General features: G+C 37.2%; 1 protein-coding gene across 1 annotated transcript in view; it reads right to left on the minus strand.

Annotated features, from left to right (window-relative positions):
• Positions 1–26,513, minus strand: part of LOC129717883 (J domain-containing protein) — a 131,899-nt gene that overhangs the window by 33,937 nt on the left and 71,449 nt on the right. The window contains exon 2 of the mRNA XM_055668146.1: positions 24,623–24,724. Coding sequence (XP_055524121.1) covers positions 24,623–24,724 — 102 coding nt within the window. The remainder of the gene's footprint in view (positions 1–24,622; positions 24,725–26,513) is intronic.

Consider the following 26,513-nt stretch of genomic DNA (forward strand, 5'->3'; position numbering starts at 1 on the left):
AATGTAAATCTATATAAATAAGTAACCAGCAAACTCCACAACAAAGATGCAGAGTCTTGAGAGGCTTAACAATTATTATGTAAACCATATGTAACCATATAAAAATATGAATAAATATACTTTGAGTTAAAAAAAAAGAGAGAAGATCATTCCCTGGTCGACCGTCATGGCGAACAGTTCAGCTTCCCTTCGATCTGAGTTGGACCCCTCCAGTGGTAATATAATTCAGATATCGTTGTTGGAATACAGCCTGAAATTGGACGTGAACGGCACTGGGGACCATTGGAAGACTTGGAAGCCGTTTGGGTGCTGCCGATAGTGTAGGTATAGTGTGTCGTATATCGAGCGTGTGTGTCTGAGCGCGTGAGTGTGTAGGTATGGGTGTGTGAATAGTGTGTGTGCGTATGTGTAAGTGGCGTGTGTTTGTATGTGTGAGTGGCGTGTGCGTGTATGTGTGTGTATGTGTAAGTAACGTGTGTGTGAATCTGTGTATATCTGTGTGTATGTGTTTGTCTCTGCTTGTGTGTGTGTCTGTGTTTGTGTTTGTGTGTGTATGTATGTGTGTGTGTGTAAGTAGCGTGGGTGTGTCTGAGTAGCGTGTGCGTGTAAGTAGTGTGTGTGTGTCAGTAGTGTGTGTGTGAGTAGAGTGTGTGTGTGTGTGAGTAGTGTGTGTGTGTAAGTGTGTGTGTATAACATGTGTGTGCAAAAATGCATTTTTCCGAGGTAAATAGTTTTATGATAATACTTGTATAGGCAACAAGTTAATTATTTTTCCTATTAGTACTTTAGTTGGTATTTCTATGATTGTGACCATAATTTTATGCTAGTTATTTTCAGCACTTAGCTTGTTTTGCGTTCATTTGTAACATGGGACTGACCAAAATTCATATTTTTCTAATCAATTTAGCAACATAAAGCTTTTTCTTGCGATTTTTTGAGAGCACCGGGTATGTGAAGAAGTTTTTGAGGTTTAAGCAAAAAGTGATGAGAAATTACATGGGACTGTTACGCATTCATGGGCAGTTCATGTGGGTATTGGTATTTGTACACTGTGGTTTATAACAGGTGTATGAGGTTTTTTATGAAATGTTCATTGATTATTGTACGTTTGGTGTATGGCTATGGCAGAATGAAATTTTTACACACACCATAGTCCCACGGCAAGCCTACGTTTGTGCACTCAAGCCCATATCCTTTAACTTTTATATGTTTAGATAGATTAAACAGACCTCAAATAAGTTAATCATGCGTAGAGATATACCTATTTCAGTGTAATTGGGGCAAAATTACATTTTGCTGACATTTTACGTGGATCAGATACCTCTAATCGATTTCTGAGACTGTTTTCCTCAATATAAGACCGAATTTGACTACCACAGTTAGATATTAGTGGTTCCAATAGTCCTTGATATTATTTTGCTCTGTAAAATATATTAAAACCATGCCAAAACTGCTTTCTTAGAATGGGTTTTTTTTTCAAAGATGGGTTAGAAAATGATATTATGTAGAATTCTGATATTTGGTTTTTCAAAAAAATGGCGTCGAAAAAATATTGAAAATTTTCTCAAAAATTCAAAATGGCGCCATTGTTGAACCTTAAGGTGAAATAAGTGAAACTCGAGAATATTTGTTTTTGCATTAAAATACATCAAAAAATCATACATAGAAGCCAAGGCAGAAAAAAATTAATTTTCTTTTTTGCACTGTGTTATATAATGCGGTAGGTTGCAATGGGCTGGATATGTAACCAGATTGTCTGACCTAGAAGTTGCCAAAACTGTTCTCAGCGAAGAGCCAGAAAGAGCTCGTAGACTCAGAGATAAACCCCACACCTGGTGGTTGTGAGCTGTTGAGGAAGACGCGAGTTAATTGTGTTCGAGGAAACTGGAAAATGGCTGCTCAAAATCGAAAAACATGGGCATCTGCTTTTCGCTCTGTATTGGACCACTAAGAGGACGTAAGTAAGTGAAGTAAGCATGGGCGCAACTAAGGAAAATTTCTATGGGGGGCTAGTTTCCATACATTTCATTTAAAAAATAGAAAAAAGAATTACACTGCGCCTATTCAAAAACGCATAACATAGTGTCGTAACAGAAGACAAAATCACTACAATCGGAAATAAATCTCCGAAGATGTATTGAATATCTTGACCACCTTTTTCAGCTGACGCTGATTCGATATTGAGGAGAACTAGATTTGGTAAACGGCTGGGCAGTGCGTACCAGCAGTATACCCGTGCTAGTCGGCATAAAAAAGATCCCAGTGTGGTCCAAGGCATAATACTCCTAACCGACTGAAATACGAGCAACCAAGAGAAGATTGGGGAACCGGTGTGAACTTGGTCGCTGACAGGGAAGCGGTAGTTGTTCTCCTTGGAGAGCAGCTTGTCTGAGCGTCTGTTTTCCAGGATAGGGGCGACTTGAACAGCGACTGATCCGGAACGGACGGTGAACTATGAAATGCGGTGTCTCGCCTCTACACCCAAGACGGCGGCTCCGTCGCAAGACTAGGTATCGCAGCCCTAGTAAAGCAGCATGCTAAAATAAACATACTACGAACGATCAAGAATTGAAAACGAACCGAAATTACCCGCAATGATCTAGTGACGAAATAAGGCGACGATTAGAAGCTCGGTACATATAACAGTAGTAACGCCCCAGATGCCGACCGGATTCTGCTGAATCAGCTAGAAGTTCACCAGTTCGGCATCGTTGCGCTCCAGGAGCTTTACCGGAAAGGAGAGAAGGTATGGCGAATTTGTGGCCACAGGGCACAGTTTTACCAGAGCGGTGGGACAAACAATGTGCTGCGTACCGACTTTATAGTGCTGGGCAGGATGCAGAGTCGTGCGATCAAGTGGCAGGCCTTCAGCGACACGTTGTGTTTGTTGAGAATAAAAGGCCGGTTCTACAACTACACCATCCTCAATGCCTACTGCCCTTACGAAGGACGTCCCGATATAGAGAAAGAAACGTTCTACGCACAGCTGGGGAAACTCTACGATAGCTGCTCGCGTAGAGACATCAAGATCGTCATTGGGGACATGAACGCTCAGGTCGATAGGGAAGATATATATAAGCAGGTGATTAGCCCGCACAGCCTGCACACCGTGACGAACGACAACGGCCAGGGATGCGTCAACTTCACAGCTTCCCGCAGACTGGCAGTCCGAATAACCTGCTTTCCCCAAAAAGACATCCACGATCACCTGACCAACGTACAACAAGCATTGACCATGTTCTCATCGACGGCTCTTTTTTTTCTCAGACATACAAACGTACGCACCAATTGTGGTGGCATTGGCATGACCACTTCGATCGAGTCTAGTGCGACGAAGTAAAAAGTTGACGATTTACCTGATACGACCGGTAGTTCTCTACAGAATCGATACATCAACGCTTCTGGCCTCAACGCTCTTGGAGTTTTCGAACAGAAGGTGCTGCGGAATATCTATTGTGGAGTACAGACGGACGACGGATAATGGTGACAGTACAAGAAGCATGAACAGCACGCTCTGCTTTTAGAAAACCCCGTTGCACACCTGGAGAAAGTCAATAGGTTGCGGTGGGCCGGTCGCGTCGTAGGGATGTCGGACGATGATCCTGTGGAATCACTTCTCTTCAGCAACCTAGTTCAGGACTACGGGGCGCAGCGTGCACGATGGCTCGACCAGATCGAAAGAGACTTGCGGGTGATGAGACGTCTGGGGAACTGGCGAAACACAGCCCAAAACCGAGCAACTCCTTGATACAGCACGAGCCACCACGGCTCTCGTCTTATTGGTAAGGTAAGTAAGAGAGCAAGGTTTGAGAATCAATCCTGGGTACAGTACTAGTTCTCAGCCAATGAATGATGACATCACAATTTTTGTTGATTTTGATGCTCTGGTAAGAAGTATGAAATGTATTTATATTGACTACAATTATTCTCTGGGAAATTCTAGGGGGGCTTAAAACTTGCTTAAAACTTAAACTTAAAACTAGCCCCCCCCCGTAGTTGCGCCCATGGAAGTAAGTATTTCCCCTCAAGATAACCAGGTAACCAGGATAATGCTCAGAGGCAGAAAACCAACTCCAGATGCTATTTTGAATTCCAAGATGGCCGAAAAAATCTGGAATATACTAATTTTTGATAAAAAAAAGTGTATATATTTTCCGTGCGGCCAATTTTTTTTTTTGTGCTGTGCTCCTGAGTTCGGCTGTTTCCAACTCCCGAGTCAGGGTGGCTCTAAAAGTAGTCCTTTTTTCCTAATATACGTAGCTCTGGAAAAATTATAACCAAATTCCAACCAAATCAATTTTTTTGGACAATGTTATTAATACAATTACTATTGATACGTCATATGAACACTTTCAGAATCGGGATGATGTTCAGAGATCTGGAAACGACTCCAGTGGCCCCAGTTTCTGGAAGAAAACCAGAATTGGCTGAATACCACCCAATAAGGATATTTCCATAATCGGAATGATGCCCTTTTGAAATTTAAGATGGTGGCTTCCGGTTTCTGGAAAACAGCCAAAATTCACCAAATACCACCTCATATGAGCATTTCCAGAACCGGTATGATGTCCAGAGACCTAATAACGACTCTAGCGGCCATCTCAAATATAAATATGAGGACTTCTGGTTTCTGGAAAATATTCAGAAATGGCCGAATACCACCCAAGTTTAGCCTCGATCTCGGTACAGGACACACGTCGCGTTTTGTGTTTATTTTTGTGTGCGTTTTAACCGCTGTTTTTTTGCAGTCTGTGTCCTGTGTGTCTCGCGAAGGTTGTTCCGCGGATACGTGTAAGACCAGCGAAAGTTGTTCCGCTGGCCCGGGATTCGTGTGCTACGACTTGTGTTGGCTCGCCGGTGGTAAGCAGTGTTCGCTACCCCGGCTAAGTGACAAGGAGCGAAGGAAACAACCCCGCCGAAGTTTGCTGCAGGAGCTGTTGGAAACCGCCATTTCAACAGCGAGCAGCAGCGTCGCCGCAGCCTCCCCTACCCACCACAAAACAGCAAGAGGAAAAGGACGGAATAAACCGATAAGTTTTGTTTTGTTTATTTTGTTTGTATCTTTTAGTGTTCTAGCAAAAGTCCGAAAGTCCGTTAGAGGTATCTGGCCGCCCTGTAAGGGTTTCGCCGGGCAAATCTAGCGTGTACAGGGTGACCCCCTGTTACAATTGGCACAGTATCGGGATGATGCCTATAGACCGGAAATCAATTTCATAACCCATTTTGAAATTCAAGGTGGTGACTTCCGGTTCGTCTGGTGTCGTTTTGAGGTTTCTGGAAGGCAATTCCAAAAGTATTCATATCCTAATTGGTGTTAAGTCAATTTTGGCTGTTTTGCGGAAACCGGAAGTCACCATCTCGATCAACATTGGTTCTTTTATTAGTTTTATTGGTTCTTTTATTAGAATGAAAAATGACTTCTGTGGTTGTTTTCAAGTCTCTGGACATCGTCCCGATTCCGAAACTACTCATATAAAGTGGTTTTTGGTCAATTTTCGATGATTTCCGCAAACCGGAAGTCAACATCTTAAATTCCTAAACGGCGTCTAGAGATTATCTCCGGTTTCTGTGCATCATATTGATTCCGAAAATACTCTGGATATCATCTCGGTTCTGAAAATACCCATGTCGGATGGTATGTGACATTGTATTATTTAATTATTTCTATGGCCACTAAGAGCCCTGGTGGAACTTGTTAGGAAGGACTATTTTGGAGTATCCCGTCGGGCATGTAAGGGGTAAAAAATTCCAGTCCCTCTCATTTACCTCCTTTTGTTACTATATAAAAACTAATGTTTTCAAAAGTTGCTTCGAGATATTTATCACTGTTGATTGCAGTGAACTATGAAATTTTGTTTTGTGAAACCTTAAAAAGCACCCGGGAACCCCTTCGAGAACATAACGGTTAAATAAAGTAAATGTAAAGCTTTCTCTCATTTGTGAGTAACCATAGGGTGTCCCAAAAAAAATCTATGTTGAAAAAGTCAAGGTGCACAGCCCTAAATTGAAAGATAATGTTAATTATAGCATTTTTGTAAAACATTTCGACTTTCTAAAAGATTGTTTTCAGGTTGCCCAAACGCAATTTATGAAAAAATGACTTTTTCAAGCTAAAAACCCACTCTTTTGCACTTTTTTCAATTCTGTTCGATTCCTAAATTTTTCCATATATTTTTTTAATTTTTTGGGACTGTTTTTGAATATTTGCATGGTTCGGTTCAGTATTGCATTCAGATTTTTGACTCCCAGAGCCCATTTAACATCACAAAAAAAAAATAAAATTTCTAATAATTTTTAGATAAAACCTTACAAAACACAAATAAAAAAAATTTTCATCAAGAACTGAAATTTTCATTGCAAAACGGGATTTACGACGAAAGTGCAAAAAGATACTTGATATCTTATCGGGGAGCTGAGATATTGGCATTTTTCTATGTGATAGAAAACTATGCATTTTGACAAATATGGTAAATAACTGTTTTATTTTGAGAGATAAAAAATAACAATGATCAGAAAACAAATGCATTTTTGGATGGCTGATAACTTAGTAGAAGGTTTAAAAATTCGGAAAAAATTGCGAAAAAAGTTAGAACGGAAATTGTGATTTTTAGTGCCTTCTATTAGAAAACTCAATGTTGCTCATAATATATAAGAGATAGAAACATGATGTCTGCGGTAAAGTTTCTCATTTTAATATAACCTAAAACTTTGTCGAAGACACCTTGCGTCTATCTCATACTGATTAAAAAGTACATTTTTTATCTCACTCATAGGTGGATTGGTCACCTATCTTTCTACATTAAAAGATGCATTTTTGAATATCCTGAAACTCCTCCGAACATACCTTATGGCTATAATCAATATTTGAATCACTATTTGGGAAATTATACGCACAAACTGCAAAATAAAACACTGTGCCATGGAGATATTGAGCTTTAAAGGCATTTTTGACAAAATGCGAAGTTTTTCATCACATGTATAAAAGCCAATATCTCAGCCCCCCGATAAGATATCAAGGATCTTTTTTCATGAAAATTTTCGTCTTGAATCCGGCTTTGCAGTAAAAATTTCAGTTCTTGGTCAAAAAAATGTTTTATACGTGTTTTGAAGGGTTTTATCTGCAAATTATGAGAAAAATTCACTTTTTTGTGATGTTCAATGGGCTCTGTGAGTCAAATAACTGAATGCGATGCTGAACCAAACCATGCAAAATATTCAAAAACAACCCCACAAAAATGAAAAAAAATATGGAAAAATTTAGGAATCGAACAGATTTGAAAAAAGAGCAGAAGAGTGGTTTTGTAGCTTGAAAAAGTCATTTTTTCATAAATCACGTTTGGGCAACCTGAAAACGATTTTTTAGAAAGTTGAAATGTTCTACAAAAAAGCTATAAATAACATTATCTTTCAATTTAGGGCTGAGCACCTTGACTTTTTGAACATCGATTTTTTTGGGAGAGCCTAGTTACCACTCATTTTTATTGAACACTTTGTATCCAACAAAATCCAGCAATTTGAGATCAAGGTTTTTATAAAGGTAATCATCTTTATTCTCACTGAAAAAACTTCCACAAGGTTAGACCATTAAGTATTTTTCGTCTAAGGTTTGTTTAGAAGCGTACGAATTTACTTTACATAAGCGAAGGCACCTAAAACATGTTGGATGTAACAGGTGTAACAGGTGATAAAAGGTTTAAAAATTTAAAATTATTTATTATGTTTCACTGCTCACTTATCAATTTGTAATTTAAAATTGTAACTAAGACCAATTTTCGCGCTCTGAATAAAACAAAATAATAAACATAAAATAATTTCAAAGGAACACTTATTACGTATTTGACTTGACATGAGTTAAAAAAAAAGGTTACTATGGAATGTGGACATTTGCATTGATTACGATTACCAGCAGATAACCCTGCACATTCGGTGGTTTCTACTGATGATTTCCTTATCAAGTTATCAGTTAGCGTCGTTAGCTTGATGCACAACCTGCTGAAAAATAAATCGAGGAATAGTTCCGGCTTTCATGAGCTGACAAACTGCCATCCACCAAATGAAGCATGTCACCTTTGGCGGCTGGTTGTTGTCGATATATCAATTTTCTGACATTGTTAAGTAACGAATGATGTAAATTATGAAATAGAAAAAAAAACATTCTTCTTATCACTGGCACCAGCTCTCGAATAGACAGAGTGCTCAAACAAAAATTAGTCCCACGAGAATTTAATTCGCAATTAGAAATTACTTTCGGAAATTCATTTTTGACATGATGTTGCTGCAAATTAAATGCCCTTATCTAGTACGAATTTGATCGTTTGGTAGACGCTATCGCTGATATTGAACGATTTCGGTGATAAGAGCAAACTTCCATGCAGTCTACCGTCAATTGGTCACGTTCAGTGCTCTAGCGAATGTTACGGAAAATGGCCACATCCCACACGCGTTGTGTGTGGCTTCTGCTGCTCGGAACTGTTTACGTGGTCGCGGTCGATTTCCCGAGCGAATTCTATACATCAGTGAGGAATATGGAATACCTGTTGGATAGTGAGCGAACCATTTTGGACCGATTGGACAAGTATATTGTGTTGACCGAGGAAAAGATTAAATTCCTAAAGCGACAGAGAGAGCAGCTTCGAAGTGACATCGCAGCAGCTCCGAAAAATAAGATCTTGTTTTTGTCAAATCCAGTGAATGCCATTTTAATGACGAAACGTCTAATTAAAGACTATGGTAAAATAGACGAACTGATGCAACTGCCAGTGGGGGTGAAGCTAATGGACAATTCTACAGCGTTGCCTACTCATGATGATTATTTAGGAGTTGCGGAAGCACTTGCCAATCTGCAACACGTTTATCAGCTGGAAACCGCAGATCTTGCTAATGGAAAAATTCGGGATCAGGTAACGGGAAGGGAGCTGGCCGCGGACGAGTGCTATAGCATTGGTGTAGTTATAAGCCAAACGAAGCGCTTTAAGTATGCCATTTCATGGTTTGAAGAATCTCTCCGCCGGTGGAGTTTTGAAACATCACCGGGTGTTAGTAAGTCAGAAATTTTGGACTTTCTATCGTATACTCTAGCAGAAGACGGTAGGTATGAAGAGGCGATGAAACACACTAATGAACTGCTGGAGATCAATCCTAGCCATGAAAGAGGTCTCGAGAAGAAAAAGGTTATTGAAGATTGGTTGGAACATGTTAAAAAGCACGGCCCCAAACCAAAGAGCGAACCCGATTTTGGATTGTATGAAGCTCTTTGTCGGGGTGAAAATCACAGATCGATAGCGGAAATGTCCAAGCTCAAATGTCGGTACGAGTCCAGTAAAAGCCCGTTCATTCGTATAGCTCCTTTTAAACTGGAGGAAGCCAGTCTAGACCCATTGGTCGAAATTTATCATAACGCTTTGTCTGAGAAAGAAATTGACAAAATACTCGAACTTGGCCGACCAACGATTCGCCGCTCGATGGTAGGTGAAAACAGTAATAAAGAGGTTTCGAAATCCAGAACAAGCCAAAACGGTTGGCTTGATGATCACGCCCATCCACTTGTCAGGCGTATAACGTTCAAAACGATGGATATAAGTGGGTTGGATCCTAAATCCTACGAGCAACTCCAGGTGAACAACTACGGCATCGGTGGGCAGTACTTGCCACATTACGACTGGTCAAAGCCAGTGAACGGTACGGTTTATGTTGAACTAGGAACAGGAAACCGAATCGCAACGTTGATGTACTATGTAAGTTTCGATTGATTCGATCGTTCAACGTAACATAATCGATTAAACTTGCAGCTTAGTGACGTGGAAGCAGGAGGAGCAACAGTGTTTCCCAAGCTAGGATTCGGTGTATTTCCCAAACGAGGAAGGGCCATATTTTGGTACAATCTCCTTCACGACGGAACTGGCGACGAAAGAACACTGCATGGTGCTTGTCCGGTGTTATTAGGGTCCAAGTGGGGTATGTCAAGAAGATGACTAAATTATGATTCAAAGTTTAAACGATGCTGTTTTACAGTTGCCAACAAATGGATTCATGAGTATCACCAAGAGTTCAGAAGACCCTGTGAGGTGGAGCGTTACGGTACAAAAATAACATCGTGAGAAATGTTGAGTTATGACTTGACTGAAGATTTTGTTTTATTGATAGTTCGAACTTTCCTCCATCAGTTTTTGAAATATTTGGCCAAGTCTTTGCATCAGCTTCAAGAACCGTTCTGTCTAACTCATCGTTCTTCTGCCTTGCTTAAACTGGAAACCGAAATTGAGCTTCTAGTCGACAGCCTTCGAAAGTACCGTTACCTCCAACTTCTTTTTGAAAATGCACCAACAGTAGGATGGTTTAGGGGCCATTTACATACCACGTGGACAGGTTTTTAACGCTTTTGAGCCTCCCCTCCTCCCCCTCCGTGGATAACTGCCCATATAAATTGACATTGACCAAACTTATCTCCTTCCCATAATCTACTACCATTTGCTCTCGCGACTCATACGTGCCGGTATTTGTAAAAATAATCTGGTGGCTACCGGCGTAAAAATGTAAAACACACCGGGAGATAAAAAACAGTGACGAGATAAACTTCCGCTATTCGCATAATAGTCCTATGCAAAAGTTGCGAGTCCCATGTAAATTTTGCGAAAATGGGTTACACACTGATAATCATGAATGAATCACATTATCATGAATGAACGTAGCCGCAGACCGTCGTAGTTGGTATCCTAGGAATCCGCTGTAGTTGTTTACGTGCAAAATTGGTAACCTAGGTAACCACTGCAGTGCTGTCGGTTTATGTCAATTATGTCGGAATGATTGAACATGATTGTATGTATGATTTTTTCGTATTAACAGAAACTGATTTGGCAACTTTTAATTTTCTTCAACGCAGGGAAAACAGATAGAAATACATATAGTTGAAATTTAGGATTTGTAAAAATTCTTCTCCTGTATTTCTGCTAATTTAAGCTTGTTTTTGATAGTTTGAGGTGAACATTTCAAAGAATAAAATATTCTTAGTGTATTGAGTGATACTAAACTAAACAAGATCAACATAAAAAGTGGTCCGCTACTGATGAAAAAAACTTTGGATGGCTACTGAACGAGTCCCTTTGTAGCCGTAAGGAGCAATGGGCGGATTTTGTTTTCTGAGGCAGGTGATTGGAAAAAATGAGTTTTCGAGTGCAGATGCCCGACTACAATATCAAAATTTGTGAGTTTTCGAGAAATCTACCTTATGAGAAATCTAAAGTGAACTAAGAAGAATCCATTCCATGGATTAATAGATTGGTTTAGTTAGAAAATATGCGTTTTTCCTTTTTTCAATTGTGTTTTCATGTTATATACGATGAATATATGGGCTGAGATGCATTATGGAACAGTTTCCTACTTGCTATTCCACAAGATCTAAACCGAATTTGATTGAACCTTTTTTAAAAGATCACAAATTTATCATAGTTTTCAGAACAGTAGGGGACATTTAACCCGTAAAGACCCGGGACGGAACTTGTTTTTTGCAAATGCTCGTTCTCAGCACTGGAACGGCCGATTTGGGAAAACTAGGAATTTTATTCAAGGGGAATAGTTGCTCTAAGTTCTGGTAAAGGTGCCACCCCTCTGGACCCCTCCCCGTTTTCGTGAGACGCAAAAATGTCTGTGTTTTTTTCTAATTTTTCAAACAGATCGAGCAAACACTGTGAATTTTCATACGTAACAATTGCTCCATGTATCACATCATGTCAGGTAAATGAAATATGGTATGTAAGAGTGAATTTTGGAGTTTCTAAATTATTTCAATACAAAATCACAAAACTACGTATCTCTATAGAAATTCAAAAAACAAAACCGTTTTTCAAATTTTAAGCTCTACATTTTTGCGGCAAGGTCTCCTGAATCCATACGCGATGAAATATTTATTTTAGGATGCAAACATTTTGAGAAAAACCAGTTGAAATTCACCAAAGTACGTATTTTCATGGAAACCTGATTCTCTCAGTCTCCCACGGTAGGTTTCAACTTAGTTCTTCAATTTTCAAGCACTATACTTTTAGAGTAACGTCTTCCGAACCCATAGATGGTGAAAGATTTTTTCTAGCATGCACAGATTTGGAGAAAATCAAGTTTACGTAACAACTCGTACTTAAGTGAATTCAAACTCGTTTTTCTCTAAATCTGTGCATGCTAGAACATATCTTTCACCATCTTTGGATTCAGAAGACGTTACTTCAAAAATATAGAGCATGAAAATTGAAAAACTAAGTTGAAACCTACCGTGGGAGACTGAGAAGATCAAGTTTCCATGAAAATACGTACTTTGGTGAATTTAAACTGGTTTTTCTCAAAATGTTTGCATCCTAAAATAAATATTTCATCGCGTATGGATTCAGGAGACCTTGCCGCAAAAATGTAGAGCTTAAAATTTGAAAAACGGTTTTGTTTTTTGAATTTCTATAGAGATACGTAGTTTTGTGATTTTGTATTGAAATAATTTAGAAACTCCAAAATTCACTCTTACCATATTACCATATTACCATTACCATATTTCATCTACCTGACATGATTTGATACATGGAGCAATTGTTACGTATGAAAATTCACAGTGTTTGCTCGATCTGTTTTAAAAATTAGAAAAAAACACAGACATTTTTGCGTCTCACGAAAACGGGGAGGGGTCCAGAGAGATGGCACCTTTACCAAAACCTAGAGCAACTATTCCCCTTGAATAAAATTCCAAGTTTTCCCAAATCGGCCGTTCCAGTGCTGAAAACGAGCATTTGCAAAAAACAAGTTCCGTCCCGGGTCTTTACGGGTTAAGAATTACCCGTTTGTTCGTATTTATCAAGGGTAACCGTGAAGTAAGTACCCTTCTAGAGACACAGGATAGATGGAAAACGGTAGTGAAACCTTGCTTGCGACGTATCAAACTTTAAGTGGCTGACTATCAACGAGAAGGGGATGTCGAAGCTCCTCTTCTTTCGCTCCGGACCTGCCGTTAACGGGAAAATTTAGAGTAGGTATGAAGTGCCTGCTGGAAGTTGCGTCGTTCTCAAGAAATACCATTAGGGCGAAGAAGTGGTGGTCGGTACACTACTCCAAGCGATCGTTGAAGAAGATGGAGCGGCTGAACAGTCTTGGCATACTCATCGTGTGTAACAAAGAGGCTCATATAATTTGCACAGAACACCGAAGCATGTTGAAAAAAACGGATGAGTTGATTATTCTTTTCGCACGCGCAAAGCAAATGCACATTGTGCAAAGAAAGCAAAATACGCAACATCAGAAAGCTTGTATTGTGAAGAGTAAGCGCATAAAGCTCCCACAAAGAGACTTTCTCGATTGCAACTGATAAAATATAGATAGCGCCCATTTATTGCTCATTGATAAGGGCATTGTGATGAAAATTCTAGCTGGTTGAAAACTTTTCTGGCTGTTTCCTTAATAAAGTATTCTGTAGCGTTTACGTAAGGCTCTGCGCTATGCTCACTGTGTTATGCTCACTGAGTTTTTTTTTATTATCACGGTGTAGGTCTATGATAAATTTAGCCCAGACACAGTTAATTTATTGAACAGCAAACAGCTTTGGCTCGCCTACTCAAATGTGTAGTTATGTTCCACGCTCCATACGCGCAAAGGCACCGCTCAATAAGGTTGTGCATTTTTTTCTGCTCATCACAATGCCTACTAAAAAACTGATGTGATGCAATTTATGTGTTAATAAATGCACAATGATGACAAGACTCCGGCTGAATATCGATGTGATACCCAAGTTGGCACTAGCTCGAAGAAGAAAGTTTCTCACTTTACAAATTATGAAATTTATTACCGCAGTTCTATATTCACTCTAAGCGATTGAAAAAAAATGGCTCTAAAAATCCTTGCAAAAGAACTGTTTCTCACTCTATATGTTTTGATATTTTGATTATCGAACTAGTTTGAACTAGGTAAATAGGAAATCTGTGATTATGCCGTTTAGTAATACATATTGGTCATTCCATAAATCTCTTTTCTTTTTCTTACAATTCATAGACGTAAGATGTGCGAAAAATACTGATAGATGATTTTTAAAGAAAATAAACCAAGGAATCCAGAAAAAATATAAGTTTTGATCGGAAGTGTTGCCAGATAAATTATTTTTGTATTTGAAAACTAAATTTACATTTTTCGGCAAATGCAGCCATTTTTATTTTAAATTTGATAATTTCATCGTGTTCCTTGGAAAATTTCACATAAGAAACAACTATCATTCCGAGGTAATATGAGCCAATCTCGAGATATAACATTTTTACGAAAAAAGTTGTAAATTTCGTAATTATTTTATTTTATAATTTATAGACGTAAGACACCCGAAAAATAGTGATAGGTGAATTTTGAGAAAAATAAACCAAGGAATCCAGAAAAAATAATGTTTTTCCCGGAAATGTTGCCAGATAGGTTATATTTGTATTTTAAAATTAAATTTGCATTTTTCGGCCAATGCAGCTAATTTTATTTTAAATTTGATAGTTTCTACGTGTTTCTCAGAAAATTTTACGTAAGAAGCACTTACCACTCCATGGTAATATGAGCCAATCTTGAGATTTAACATTTTTACGAAAAATTAATTACGAAATTCAGAACTATTTTCGTAAAAATGCTATATCTCGGGATTGGCTCATATTACCACGGGGTGATAAGCGTTTCTTACGTAAAATTTCCCAAGAAATACGATGAAGCCATCAACTTTGAAATAAAATTAGCTGCATTTGCCGAAAAATGCAAATTTAGTTTTAAAATACAAAAATAATCTATCTGGCAACACTTCCGGTCAAAAATAATACTTTTTTCTGGATTCGCTGGTTTATTTTCTTCAAAATTCACCTATCACTACTAACCGGTTGTCTTACGTCTATAAATTGTAAAAAAAAATAATTACGAAGTTTACAACTTTTTTCGTGAAAATGTTATATCTCGAGATTGGCTCATATTACTTCGGGATGATAGTTGTTTCTTTTTCCAAGGAACACGATGAAATTATCAAATTCAAAATCAAAATGGCTGCATTTGCTGACAAATGTAAATTTAGTTTTCAAATACAAAAATAATTTATCTGGCAACAGTTCCGGTCAAAACTTATATTTTTTCTGGATTCCTTGGTTTATTTTCTTCAAAAATCATCTATCAGTATTTTTCGGACATCTTACGCCTATGAATTGTAAGAACAAGAAAAAAGAGATTTTGAACAAAAAATGCGTGACTTTGCAATAAACAGGGGGGTCCCACAGAGCGGGGGGTATTCCAATCGACACCAAATTTGAGATTATTCCAAAGTGACAGAAGATGAATAATTCTCCCAACTTTGAGCAAAATCTGTGATGGCCGTGTCCAAGTTTGTGCTTTTTCGTGGTCACTTCCTATGGAATGACCCATATGTAACACAAATTTAACCGCCAGTTTCATGCAACGACACAACTTGGGAAAATCGCTTGATAATTAAGTTGAAAGAAATACTACCAGAAATAACAACAGAATGAGAATCATTTCACACGCTATATAAATGGCAATTAGTTCAATAAACAATTGTTCCGTTTTATCTCTTACATTTAGTCATCTACGTAGCTCCTCCTCCTTTAAACGTTTCTCGCAGAACCCTTGTACAAAAGGGTAGCAAATCAAAATTATAACTTCATTTCTATTTCTAAGACAGTACTATCTCGTGCCGGGTTCCAATTCCTGAAAGGCCGAATTAGGGGAATCTTTAATGGTCGTGAGCTTACAGAGTCCGCTTTGACAAGCGCGTGGCTATTCGATATCAAAGGACATGAGCATCACTCTATTCTCAGGCACCTCCTCATTTTTCTGCCACTCGTCAAAACATTGCGGACTAATGTTTTACTAATTCAATTGAAAATATATTCATATAAAATATGTAGTCGTCCTTGAAAGGACGGTTGGTGATAAAATTTTTTGTTTAAGGGGGGTGTAAACCAAAATAAAAAAAAAAAATAACTTTTTTATTTCTTGATGAACTTGGTAACTTTCTTCCTACACATTGCAGAACTAGCTATTTCGAGCAAGTTTGTAGAAGATTGGAAAATTCTATCTCTTGTTCTGACAAAGTTATAAGGTATAACAATGAAGCACCCCCTTTAAATGTGTTTTTGGGTGATAACGCTCTTATCCTAATTATGCCATTATTTAACTCTTTATAAGGCAGTGGCAACTGTATTGCCACCAACGAAAAACAAGATTTTTTTCTTGCACCAAAAATTTCGTTTATAAATTTTGCTTAAACAAGGTCTTCTGGGGGTCTCTTCCAACACTCTAAGTTTCCTAAAACTGCTAGATGCGTGCAACGTAAATTTGGGGATAATTTCTACATTTTATTTACGTTTTACTAAACTTGTGTCGGCTCCTAGCGCAGTTTTCACGGCCTCATAAAGGGTTAAGTGTTCTACAAACTTTAAACTAAGATATTTTGTCACCTTTTTAGAAGAAAGTGTATCGCTATCTCTTTATTTGGAAGAGTTATGTCTGTTTTGTCAATTTTATGACACAATTTTCAAGAGAACATAACTTGCGGAATGGCAGATATTGGGAGCTACTTTTAGTTTCATTTTATGCGGATACTTATTCCCTCTGATTGTGTATATATGACGTACTGAAATCGAAGGGGATTCATAGCAATTTTTCGGAAATTAAGTTGCAACTTTCCTGGAATTTGATCATTTTTTAAGCAACTTTTTTTTTAAATCGGACAATCGCACAGTGATATAAACACGAAAATCGTGATCGTCAGCCTTTTGAGTATAAAATTGCCATTTAAATGCTACAGTGTATTCAACAAAGTTTTTGTAGATCTTAGAGGACATCTTATGATGCAAATAAATTTTTGATTAATTCACCTAAAATTGAGATAACAATTTTATTTTTTACTTACCAAATCAAAACAAAGTCTTCAGCAAAGTTGTAGACAATCTTATGTAGAAAAACTTTGCTGAAAACACTTTGGTTCTATCTCTTGAGAATCGACCACATACAGATAGTTTTATACACAGACATTCTTGAAGTTTATAAAAATCGATAAATACCAAATAACTCTTTCTGGGTGAATGGGCAAATTTTGTCCATACGGAGGTATCTCGGTATGGATTAGGTACCTGTATATGGAAAAAATTTAAAAAAATAAGGATATCAATCTCTGAACTGAAATTTTTTTTTCAGAGCATTGGGAAATCGTCAAACAATGTTGCTAATTTTGTTGAAAAAAAAAAAACTTTGGCATTGGCATACACTAGTGACATGACAGTTATTTTCCAAAAAATCAATTTTTTCTATCTTTGTTTTCCAAATAACGCACGTTTCCTTAATTATAAATGTTTTTTTGTACTTATCAATGAAAAATCAAAAATCATTTCGATTTTGTACATCTAATAAGAAAAAAACATGAACAAACGCCGAAAAACCGAAAAAAACTATTTCTTTTACCCACGCCCAAGCCTTGAAAAGACTGCAAAAAACTAGTGAAACCATCTGGGGAAGCTAGTACTAATCACCATCTTTCGAGTGAAGACTATTGTTTTTGCAGCTTTTGTAGCTTTTCCAGAAATTTTATTTTGAAAAAATACATTTTTTTTTAATAAAATGTCCTAAACCCTATGAAAAAGTTGAAAATTCGCCCAAGATACGTTCGGCAGAATGATGTATTTTTTCAAATATAAAAAAATGTCTAGAACAAAGTAAGCCTCTGAAACCATACCAAAAAAAGTTGTTTGGTATTTTCCGATTTTTAGAAACTTTTAGAATGTCTGTGTATAAAACTACCTGTATGTGGTCAATTCACAAGAGATAAAACCGAAGTGTCTTCAGCAAAGTTTTTTTTACATAAGATTGTCTATAAGCTCTCTGAAGACTTGGTTTTGATTTGATAAAAAATTAAAGAAATAAATTTTTTATCTCACTTTTAAGTTAATTAATCAAAAATTTATTTGCATCATGAGATGTCTCCTACGATTTACATAAACCTTTGTTGAATACACTGTAGCATTTAAATGGCATTTTTATACTCAAAAGACTGACGATCACGTTTTTCGCGTTTTAAACCACTGTGGATCGGTGCCCGTAAATGAGTAAGCCATGGACGTTTGGTGATTTGACAGGTGCTTGGAAAATTTAGTGAGGTGCTGAAATGTGTAACTTTAAAAAATTCGAGTTGTTTGACGTCTGCTATCGTTGCCGCTGCTGATACTTGATTAGAACAGTTCTAGTAGTCATTCACTAGTAAACAGATTGGTTTGAACAGAAGCAAGCTCCTGTATAGGCCAAATAATGTATTTCAGTTAACTAGGCATAATAATCTGTCGATTGTGTTAGAGAAAGTAAGCATTAAATGACCAATAAAAGGTCAAAATTGATGTTTCAACAAGGCTTGACAATTTTTAATACTAAAATAGTTTGAATTAAAATACTACAATTTTCTGCACTTAGGCGAATGCATTGATGATTTACCAATCGATTGCTATAAGAACTAGGGAAATCAGGTGGAAACTGACTGTGTTTTAGACATTTGAAATTAAACAATTTTCGTGATGCCTTTGATGTTTTTAGTTTTTAAATTTGTCTCCCTCTATATGTTGCAGTAAGACGCGGTTCTACGTTAAAATATACACTGTGAGACAAGAAGATTTTTTTTGAAAAAAAGACACAAAAAGTACCTATAAATTTATTATATAAAAAAATCACTTTTGATTAATCTGATTTTTTATTCTACGAAAACTAAGCACTGTGAGTTCTACAATTACAACTAAAATACTTGGAGAAATAAAAATATAAAATTAAATATTATCAAAACATTCATTTTTTTCCATTTTTTTTCAGTGTATATTTCTTTGAAGGGACAAAATTGTTAACTACAACTTTGCCGAAAACACTATACTTATCAAACAGATTGTTGAGACACAAAAAAACAATATGAAACAATATAACTGTCTACAATTTTGCTGCAGACGTTATACCAACAAACCATTCCGGTTTTTGTGTCCTTTTTATGATCAGAAGAGCCATCAGTTAATATTTCATAGTTTTCATGAAAACTAGAATTTGAACAAATCGCCTTTTTAAATAATTAACTTTTTATTTGTTTATTAGTTTTTCACAAAAACAAGTTTTTGTAGAGTGTATTTTTTTTTCAGAAATACAAATTGTTATCTACAACTTTGCCCAAGACGTCACACCGATAAAGCAAACCGTTTTAGCACTAAAAATATTTGTAATCATCCATTCTTCTTTTACCTAGCTTTTCAAAAATGAGCCGTGCGTCAAAAAAAAAATATTTAAAAAAATAGCATCTGGCCTATAAAAACATCAAAGCAAAGTTAAAGCCAAATCAAAAATGTTTGCCAGTTTTTTTGCGGAACTATTCGATGACGTTTAAAATATTGCCTGAAACTTCATTTTATAATATGTAAAAAAAATAATGAAAAAATGGATATTTAAAACGAGAATTAAAAAAAAATGGTTTTCGCAGATTTCCGTGCTTCTGTTATAAAAACTTTTTCCTTAACAGTACCCATTTTAAAATATTTAGAAAAATTTCGGCCAGCTGAATTTCCTATCCCGAAACCTAATTTGAGATAAATCTGAGAAGACCATTTTTTTTTAATTACTTTTTATTTTTAAGAGAAAATTTTTTACCGTCTCAACTATTTTTTTTTTCGATTATTTTCAAATGAAAATAGAAGTCATCTATTGACAACTATTCATTATCACTTATCGTTATTTAGATACAACGATTTGAAGAAGGTTCAAAACCTTCAGACCTCTAAAGAGTCACGATATTTTTTGTTTGAAAAAGGTATACAAAGCTGCTAAGTTTATTAAGGCCAAAGGTTTCATTATAATCTGGCAGACTCTCAGTCGAAAGTTGGTGCGAAATCCTTCAAATGTTAAACAGCAAAGCCAAAGCCTTGGTGCTACATTCCGATTCGGAACTCGACCTTTTGTTTATTTATACACAGACTTCGCAGCCAACTGTTTAGTGTACAGGACAATTGCAGGGCTAGCGCTACGATCCTACTGATACTAACAGTCACTCCCAAGCCAAGTCTCGAACCTACGACGACTGGCTTGTTAGGCTAGCATCGTACCTTCAGACGGGGAAAATGTTAAAAATGTTATCAAAAATATATAAAATTGCAATAATACCAAACTGGCGAAAATATTAAAAGTGTAACAATACAAAAATGTAAAAACATAAAAATGTAGAAATATGAAAAAGTAAAAATATAAAAATATAAAAATATGAAAATGTAAAACTGTGATATTGTTATAACATTGTGAATTAAAAAAAAAGTAAAACATGTTGAATGAAAAATTGGCAAAGGGTGATGAATAATAAATAGTAGGTACTTTGAAAACAAATAATTTTGAATCGATTGAATTAGGTCAGAGTGCATTTCTTAAGATTGAATTTATTGGGCCAAATTAGGATTAGATTGAATTCAATTGGATAGGATTGAATTATATTCAATTGGACCGATTTATCATAGATCAGATCGAATTGGTTTTGCGTTGGTTTCAGATTGATATATTCTCATTTGATAATAGCTATTTCATTAACATCTATGAAATACTGCTGAGGACTAACCGCTGTCAAAATATAAAATAAAACCCTGCAACAGTAACACAAAGCGAAACATTCAAATGCCACAATGCTGCGCCTTTGCGACAGCTGCTAAAAAAGTTTACCGAATCATTAATGGTTCACAAAAGATGAATGCTTAAAGACCAAATCGTGGATCGGAAACACGCCCTATTGCCGCAGAAGCAGTGGCAGGGGGCGCTGGTGGGATTCCACTGTGGCGTAACTGGAAGCAAGCTGACTGGAAAATGATTCGCAAACGGTCCATGAGAATTTCCGTAGCCAGGGATGATGCGCCGAGGCAGAAGTAAGCTGACGGAATCGTAAAATTTTAGAAAATGTTGTCATCAAATAACTTATTGGATAATCATGTTGTGTGTTCTTTCTTCTCTGTGGTTGGCTGCCATTTGCTTGTACGGTGGCAGATTGCTGGAACGCGAATAATAGGACCATATTAGGGTTTTCCGGCAGAAATTTTCATTTGATGATTGGTTAGCAGACATTTTAAAGTTAGCGAGCATCTATGAATATAAACAACATCTCTGTTGATCGTTATAAGTGACACTTTAGCGCAGACTTTTTCTAGTTGGTTGGGAAATTTGATTTGTCAGACCAAAGTGATTACGATCCTATCGTAAAAGAAAACCGAAACGGCTGGGGGGGATTGGACAATAATTAAATTTGGCACAAGTAAACAATTCAATATAATCTCTTTAACTTCTTTCGATTGCTTTTTCGGCTAACGAAAAAAGTGCAGAGTCTAACCGTAGTTTTCAAGCCTATATTCTAAAAGAGTACTGAGGTAAATAACAATTTCATGATAAATGCCCAGCCAACAATTTGGTCCGTATATTTCAGTTGTTGTTCAGATATAAAAACCCTTGTACAATCTAATAAAGTTGTATATAACGTTCTATATGACCTTATAAGTACCAAAGTGGAGGCAATATACGTACCAGACTGGTTCGCGCAGTTAAAGATATACAACTTTTTATTCCATTTTTTACAATTCTATAACAATTACCTTTTGCATAATATCTGAGGTATGAACAACTCTGTTTGCTACTCAGTACAATTTTCTATTGCCATAATTCAAGCATACATACAATTCCGTTCACCCGTATTATGATTCTATTACGATGCTCTACGAAATTAAATGCAGCAGTGTGTAACTTGTACTGCGAAAAAATTTTGCATTATATACAACCTAAATCTTCCGAAAAATAAAAAAACATAAAATTTGATAGCAACAATATTTTTTTAATGAGAAGTACGCGTACCATTATAACTTAGTGTACCATTCTGTGGTATGTATTAATTATTGATGTAGGATGCGGCATTTGCTTTATTATTTTTACAAGGCTGTGTTCAGCCTCGAACTCCCAACGTACCGATCACTGCTCTCATATCCTATCCTCAGAGTCATTTTACGATGCTGCATGTCAACCAATTTTATCTAGTACTGTTGAACGCCTCAAATCGTATGAATCTGTAAATCGTATATAATGTCACTTTTTGTCTTCAATGTTGACCCAAATCTATTTATAGACTCTGATGTCAATATGTAACTCAAAATTGCCTCATATACGAAGGATAAGGATATATAGGATAAGGATATACATGCGATCAGCATTGACCTTTTTTTAACTGTTAGACGATTCAAGCAATTGCAATCAACAAACATTAAAAATCTTTCAAGGCGTTGCCCATGTTTATGTGAAACCCGACTGTATGTGCCATTTTCTGGGTGATTTTTCTTTTAGTCAAAACTGCGTTCATGATTTATACCCAATTCTTTGAGTTTTTTAGGAACTAGATTTTAAAAACCAGAGTTGCTGAAAAAGACATTTTAATTTAAATTAAATTTGACATAAAAATGGTATCATTATGGTACTGTTTACTGATTTCGTGTTTCATAATAGACGATTTCAACTGTCACGAAAAAGTAAATTGTATAAAATTCATTATACAATCCTCTTACAACTGTCATAGGAGTTTTCAAGGAATATGAATATCAACGTGGATCACATAAATTAGAAATCCTACAATTTTGCACTGCAACTAAGTTTAGCACAGTAGACAACTCTACTGCGATTAAACCTGATGTTTTGTGTGCATTTATACGAGGAACAATATGCAGTCATATATCACGGACTGTACGACCCATATATGATGTAAGATAAATTGACCTGGTTATAACATGAACTTTATACAATTTCGATTAAAACTGGATGTTTATACGATTTTGTATTGCCATTTTTATACGATTTCTGGTTATCTGGGTGTATTATATAGTAGTAAAAGCTCAAGTAGGAGCTGTGCTAAAGTACCGACTGTAGCCATTATTCGACATCAGAAGATAAAATCCCTTTTCTGTTGTTGCTGTAATACCTACATAAATGAAATCAATAATCGAAGTCCTTTTTGCGCGCCGCTGAAGATGGGATGCAGAGCATGAGTAAATGAATCATTGTCGGTTCACCGCTTTTTATCACTGGCCGTCGGATCGATGGCGGGTATTACTGACGCTGTAGATACGGAGACTGGGGTCTGCGGAAGGATTAGCAAATCGTCGTTACTACGGAAAGAGTACTCAACTGCGATACCACACCGAAATACAGCTGTGCGCAGTGAAATGTCAAGCTGTTGCAAACCAGGGCATGGAGGAATGCGGTTGTAATAATATTCATTTGCAATGTTGAGATAACTAGATTTGATTCTGAGTGGCACATGTTGCTTGGTTTCATGGTCCGAAAAGCGATGAGCATAGCATCAGTTTTTTGGAATGCGCATGGAATTATTTTTCATGGCTTTTCGTGAAACATAGAACTTCAAATACTCAAGCGTTTGGATGATGAAATGAAGAAACAAAATTAATACCTAAGTAAACGAAAAGTTCGGCATCACTTTTTGCTGAAATGAAACTTTTTGTCAACAGAATAATAGATTTTGATAACACAGCAATGGTCCTTTTACTATAAAGTGATACAACCGGACTGTCTATTTCAGAGAAACTTTAAGCACAACTCACGTACTAGTTCTGTATGGACAATTGTTCTATACACTGTAACCTACATGAAACTTTCAACATTTTCCGGTTGAAGGTACCTTTTGGTTACTGGATGGCGCAAAGCGTTCTGCAGGTTAATAATTAAAATTGATAGAAAGAAAGAAAATAGTTTTTTGTTCTTTCCCATAGTTTTATGCAACAGAAGCGGATCCGCTTTCCATCGTTAGGCAAAATTCGTTTTGTGAGGCAAACTGCAAAAAGATCGATATTTTCTCGTCAGAGTGCTCGCCGGTGTCAAGGCAAGCTTGGTCCGTAAAGTGGAAATCGAGTTTCGTTGTTTTTTTCTGTGTATTCTCAAGCGGGCGTTAATTATTCAACAAGATTGTATTTCGCCCTGCCTAGAAGGAATATCCCTGCTACTGTCATCGTAAAGAAATCGATTTATGTATTTTCCAACTAGTGAAAATAAGGTGGAAAATTCAGTCCAAAAGCGATAAATTTCCAGAACTTATGCTGCAACACTACTCACTACAATGTTGCAAAGTTGAAACACCTTTAAAGGTACGGTTGATATGACAGGTCTAAATTCGACTAGCAATAGCAGCATTCAAGCACAATCGCTCTTTGCGCGCCATCTGCCTCTGGAAACAATCGTTACCATCAAATTGATTTGAGCTGCCGGGGGCTTAAGTATAACTTCCCGAGTACGGTTGGAAATTAAATTGTAGCTCAATGCAGCTCCTAAAAACGTAACATTCTACTTTTTCTGAATCTATGGTTCCTGAAATTTTAGTTCCCTAGGCTAAGAATCTGACAGTTGTAACTAAAAATAATTCTATTTCAGCTTATCAAGCTCTACTCGGGTCAACCAACGCCACCATCAGAAATTCCACCCGGTATGCAGGCTCCGAGTGACATTGCCTCAATCTCGCACTTCGGTTGAGAAATGTAATGTGTCACCGGTAGCGTAACAGAATGTGGTTCGCTGATTGCAGCCTATCTTCAATTACCTTCAATTTCTGGAACATTGCCTCGGCATCCTTGTCGCCTGCATTCTTGTCCGGGTGGTACTGCAAAGCCAGCACCTTGTACTCGGCCTGAATTTGTTCGACCTGGCGGAGGAGAAGAAAACGTTGATGTTAGTTAATGTTCAGCTGGGTAATTCGTTTTTATTGCGTGAAGGATGATAATCGTGAAACCAACGACAGTTCCACATCAGAGGTGATCCGAATTGCCGAAATATGCTGTCTGAAATAAGTCACAAATTGCTCATCAGCCTATAATGAAATGTAATAAGTTATCCTAATAAAGTGAGTTATTGTTATTTTGTATAACTATAAGGATATTTCAGCAAAATATTTAAGCACTATCTTGTTGACTAGTTCTATTGTTAATTTGCTGACTTAATACTTAAATTCTAGATAAACACAAAACAAAAGTTTTAGAATAATTCTAGAATAAATCAAACAAAATATTGTTTTCTAACCAGAAAGAGCAATCTTGTTGACATATTATTCTTATACTGAACGTGACGTAAATGAAAAAAGTTTCGAATTACACACGTAGTGTCACGCTGGAACTTAAGATTATAGGCTAATTAAAACAAATCACCACATTTTTCTTGCTTTCTTAACACAGAGCGATTTTTTTTTCAAAACTAAGAGCATTCTATCATCAGTGTACTTTAATGAGTGATAACATTTACTTTATCATCTTTCCTTGACGAGAACAAAAGAAACCAAAAGTTAGTAATACCGGTGATGACGGAGGATTTTTTTTTTTTTTTCTTCACATAACATTTATTTGACACGGCACAAATACAATTTAATGTTTAACGGCGCCAATTATATCTGATGACTTAAAAACTAAAGCAAATTTTTTATCCTCGCTGCCGACTACGAGCTGAAATTAAGTCTAACTTAAAACTAGCATGGGATTTCCAATCAGTGTTTTGTTGTTCAATGGTCGTCTGATAATCGTCGAATGGCATGTATGGATTCGTTCTGCTGAGCCACGATGTCGTGAGTTGGGACAGAGGCTCGTAGTCCTTGGGTCCTGGTTCTGTTGTGCGGGGTCTGGTTGCTGGTTTTGTGCTTAAGGTTCAAACGTGTTCTTGTCGTTTTGTTGGGTGTAGACGGAGGGGAACGGGACTAGACTGGGGCGTGGATGGATTTCAGGAAAACGTATATAAGGGACATGTAGGATAGGTCACGGCTCGCCAAGACATCACGAACAGGAACAGCCGGCTGTCTACCCTCGGCCTGCAGGGAAGCTATTAATTTAGACCTGGCGTCACGGTGTACAGGGCATGACCAAACCACATGCTCTATGTCGTGATAACCTTCACCACAGGCACAGATACCACTTTCCCCGAGCCCAACACGACGGAGGAGCGCGTCAAATCTATAGTGATTGGACATAAGCCGGGACATCACGCAAATGAAATCCCGACCTACATCCAACTCCTTGAACCACGGGTTCGTCGATACTTTGGGGATTATGGAATGTAACCACCTTCCCAATTCCCCTCTGGTCCAAGCATTTTGCCAACTGATGATCGTATTCTGACGTACAAGTGCGAAAAATTCATTAAAGGCAATTGGTCTTTCATAAATATCACCGTTTGTTGCGCCCACCTTAGCCAAAGAGTCCGCTTTCTCATTACCCGGTATCGAGCAGTGAGAAGGGACCCACGCTAAGGTAATCTGAGTAGATTTTTCGGATAAAGCACTCAGATGTTCCCGTATTTTCCCCAGGAAATACGGAGAGTGCTTAACATCTTTCATCGATCGGAGAGCCTCAATGGAACTGAGACTGTCCGTAAAGATGAAATAATGGTCCGTGGGCATTTTTTCGATAATCCCTAGGGTGTACTGAATTGCAGCTAATTCTGCGACGTAA

The sequence above is a fragment of the Wyeomyia smithii genome, chromosome 1 (genome assembly GCF_029784165.1).
Source record: "Wyeomyia smithii strain HCP4-BCI-WySm-NY-G18 chromosome 1, ASM2978416v1, whole genome shotgun sequence".
Taxonomy (NCBI): domain Eukaryota; kingdom Metazoa; phylum Arthropoda; class Insecta; order Diptera; family Culicidae; genus Wyeomyia; species Wyeomyia smithii.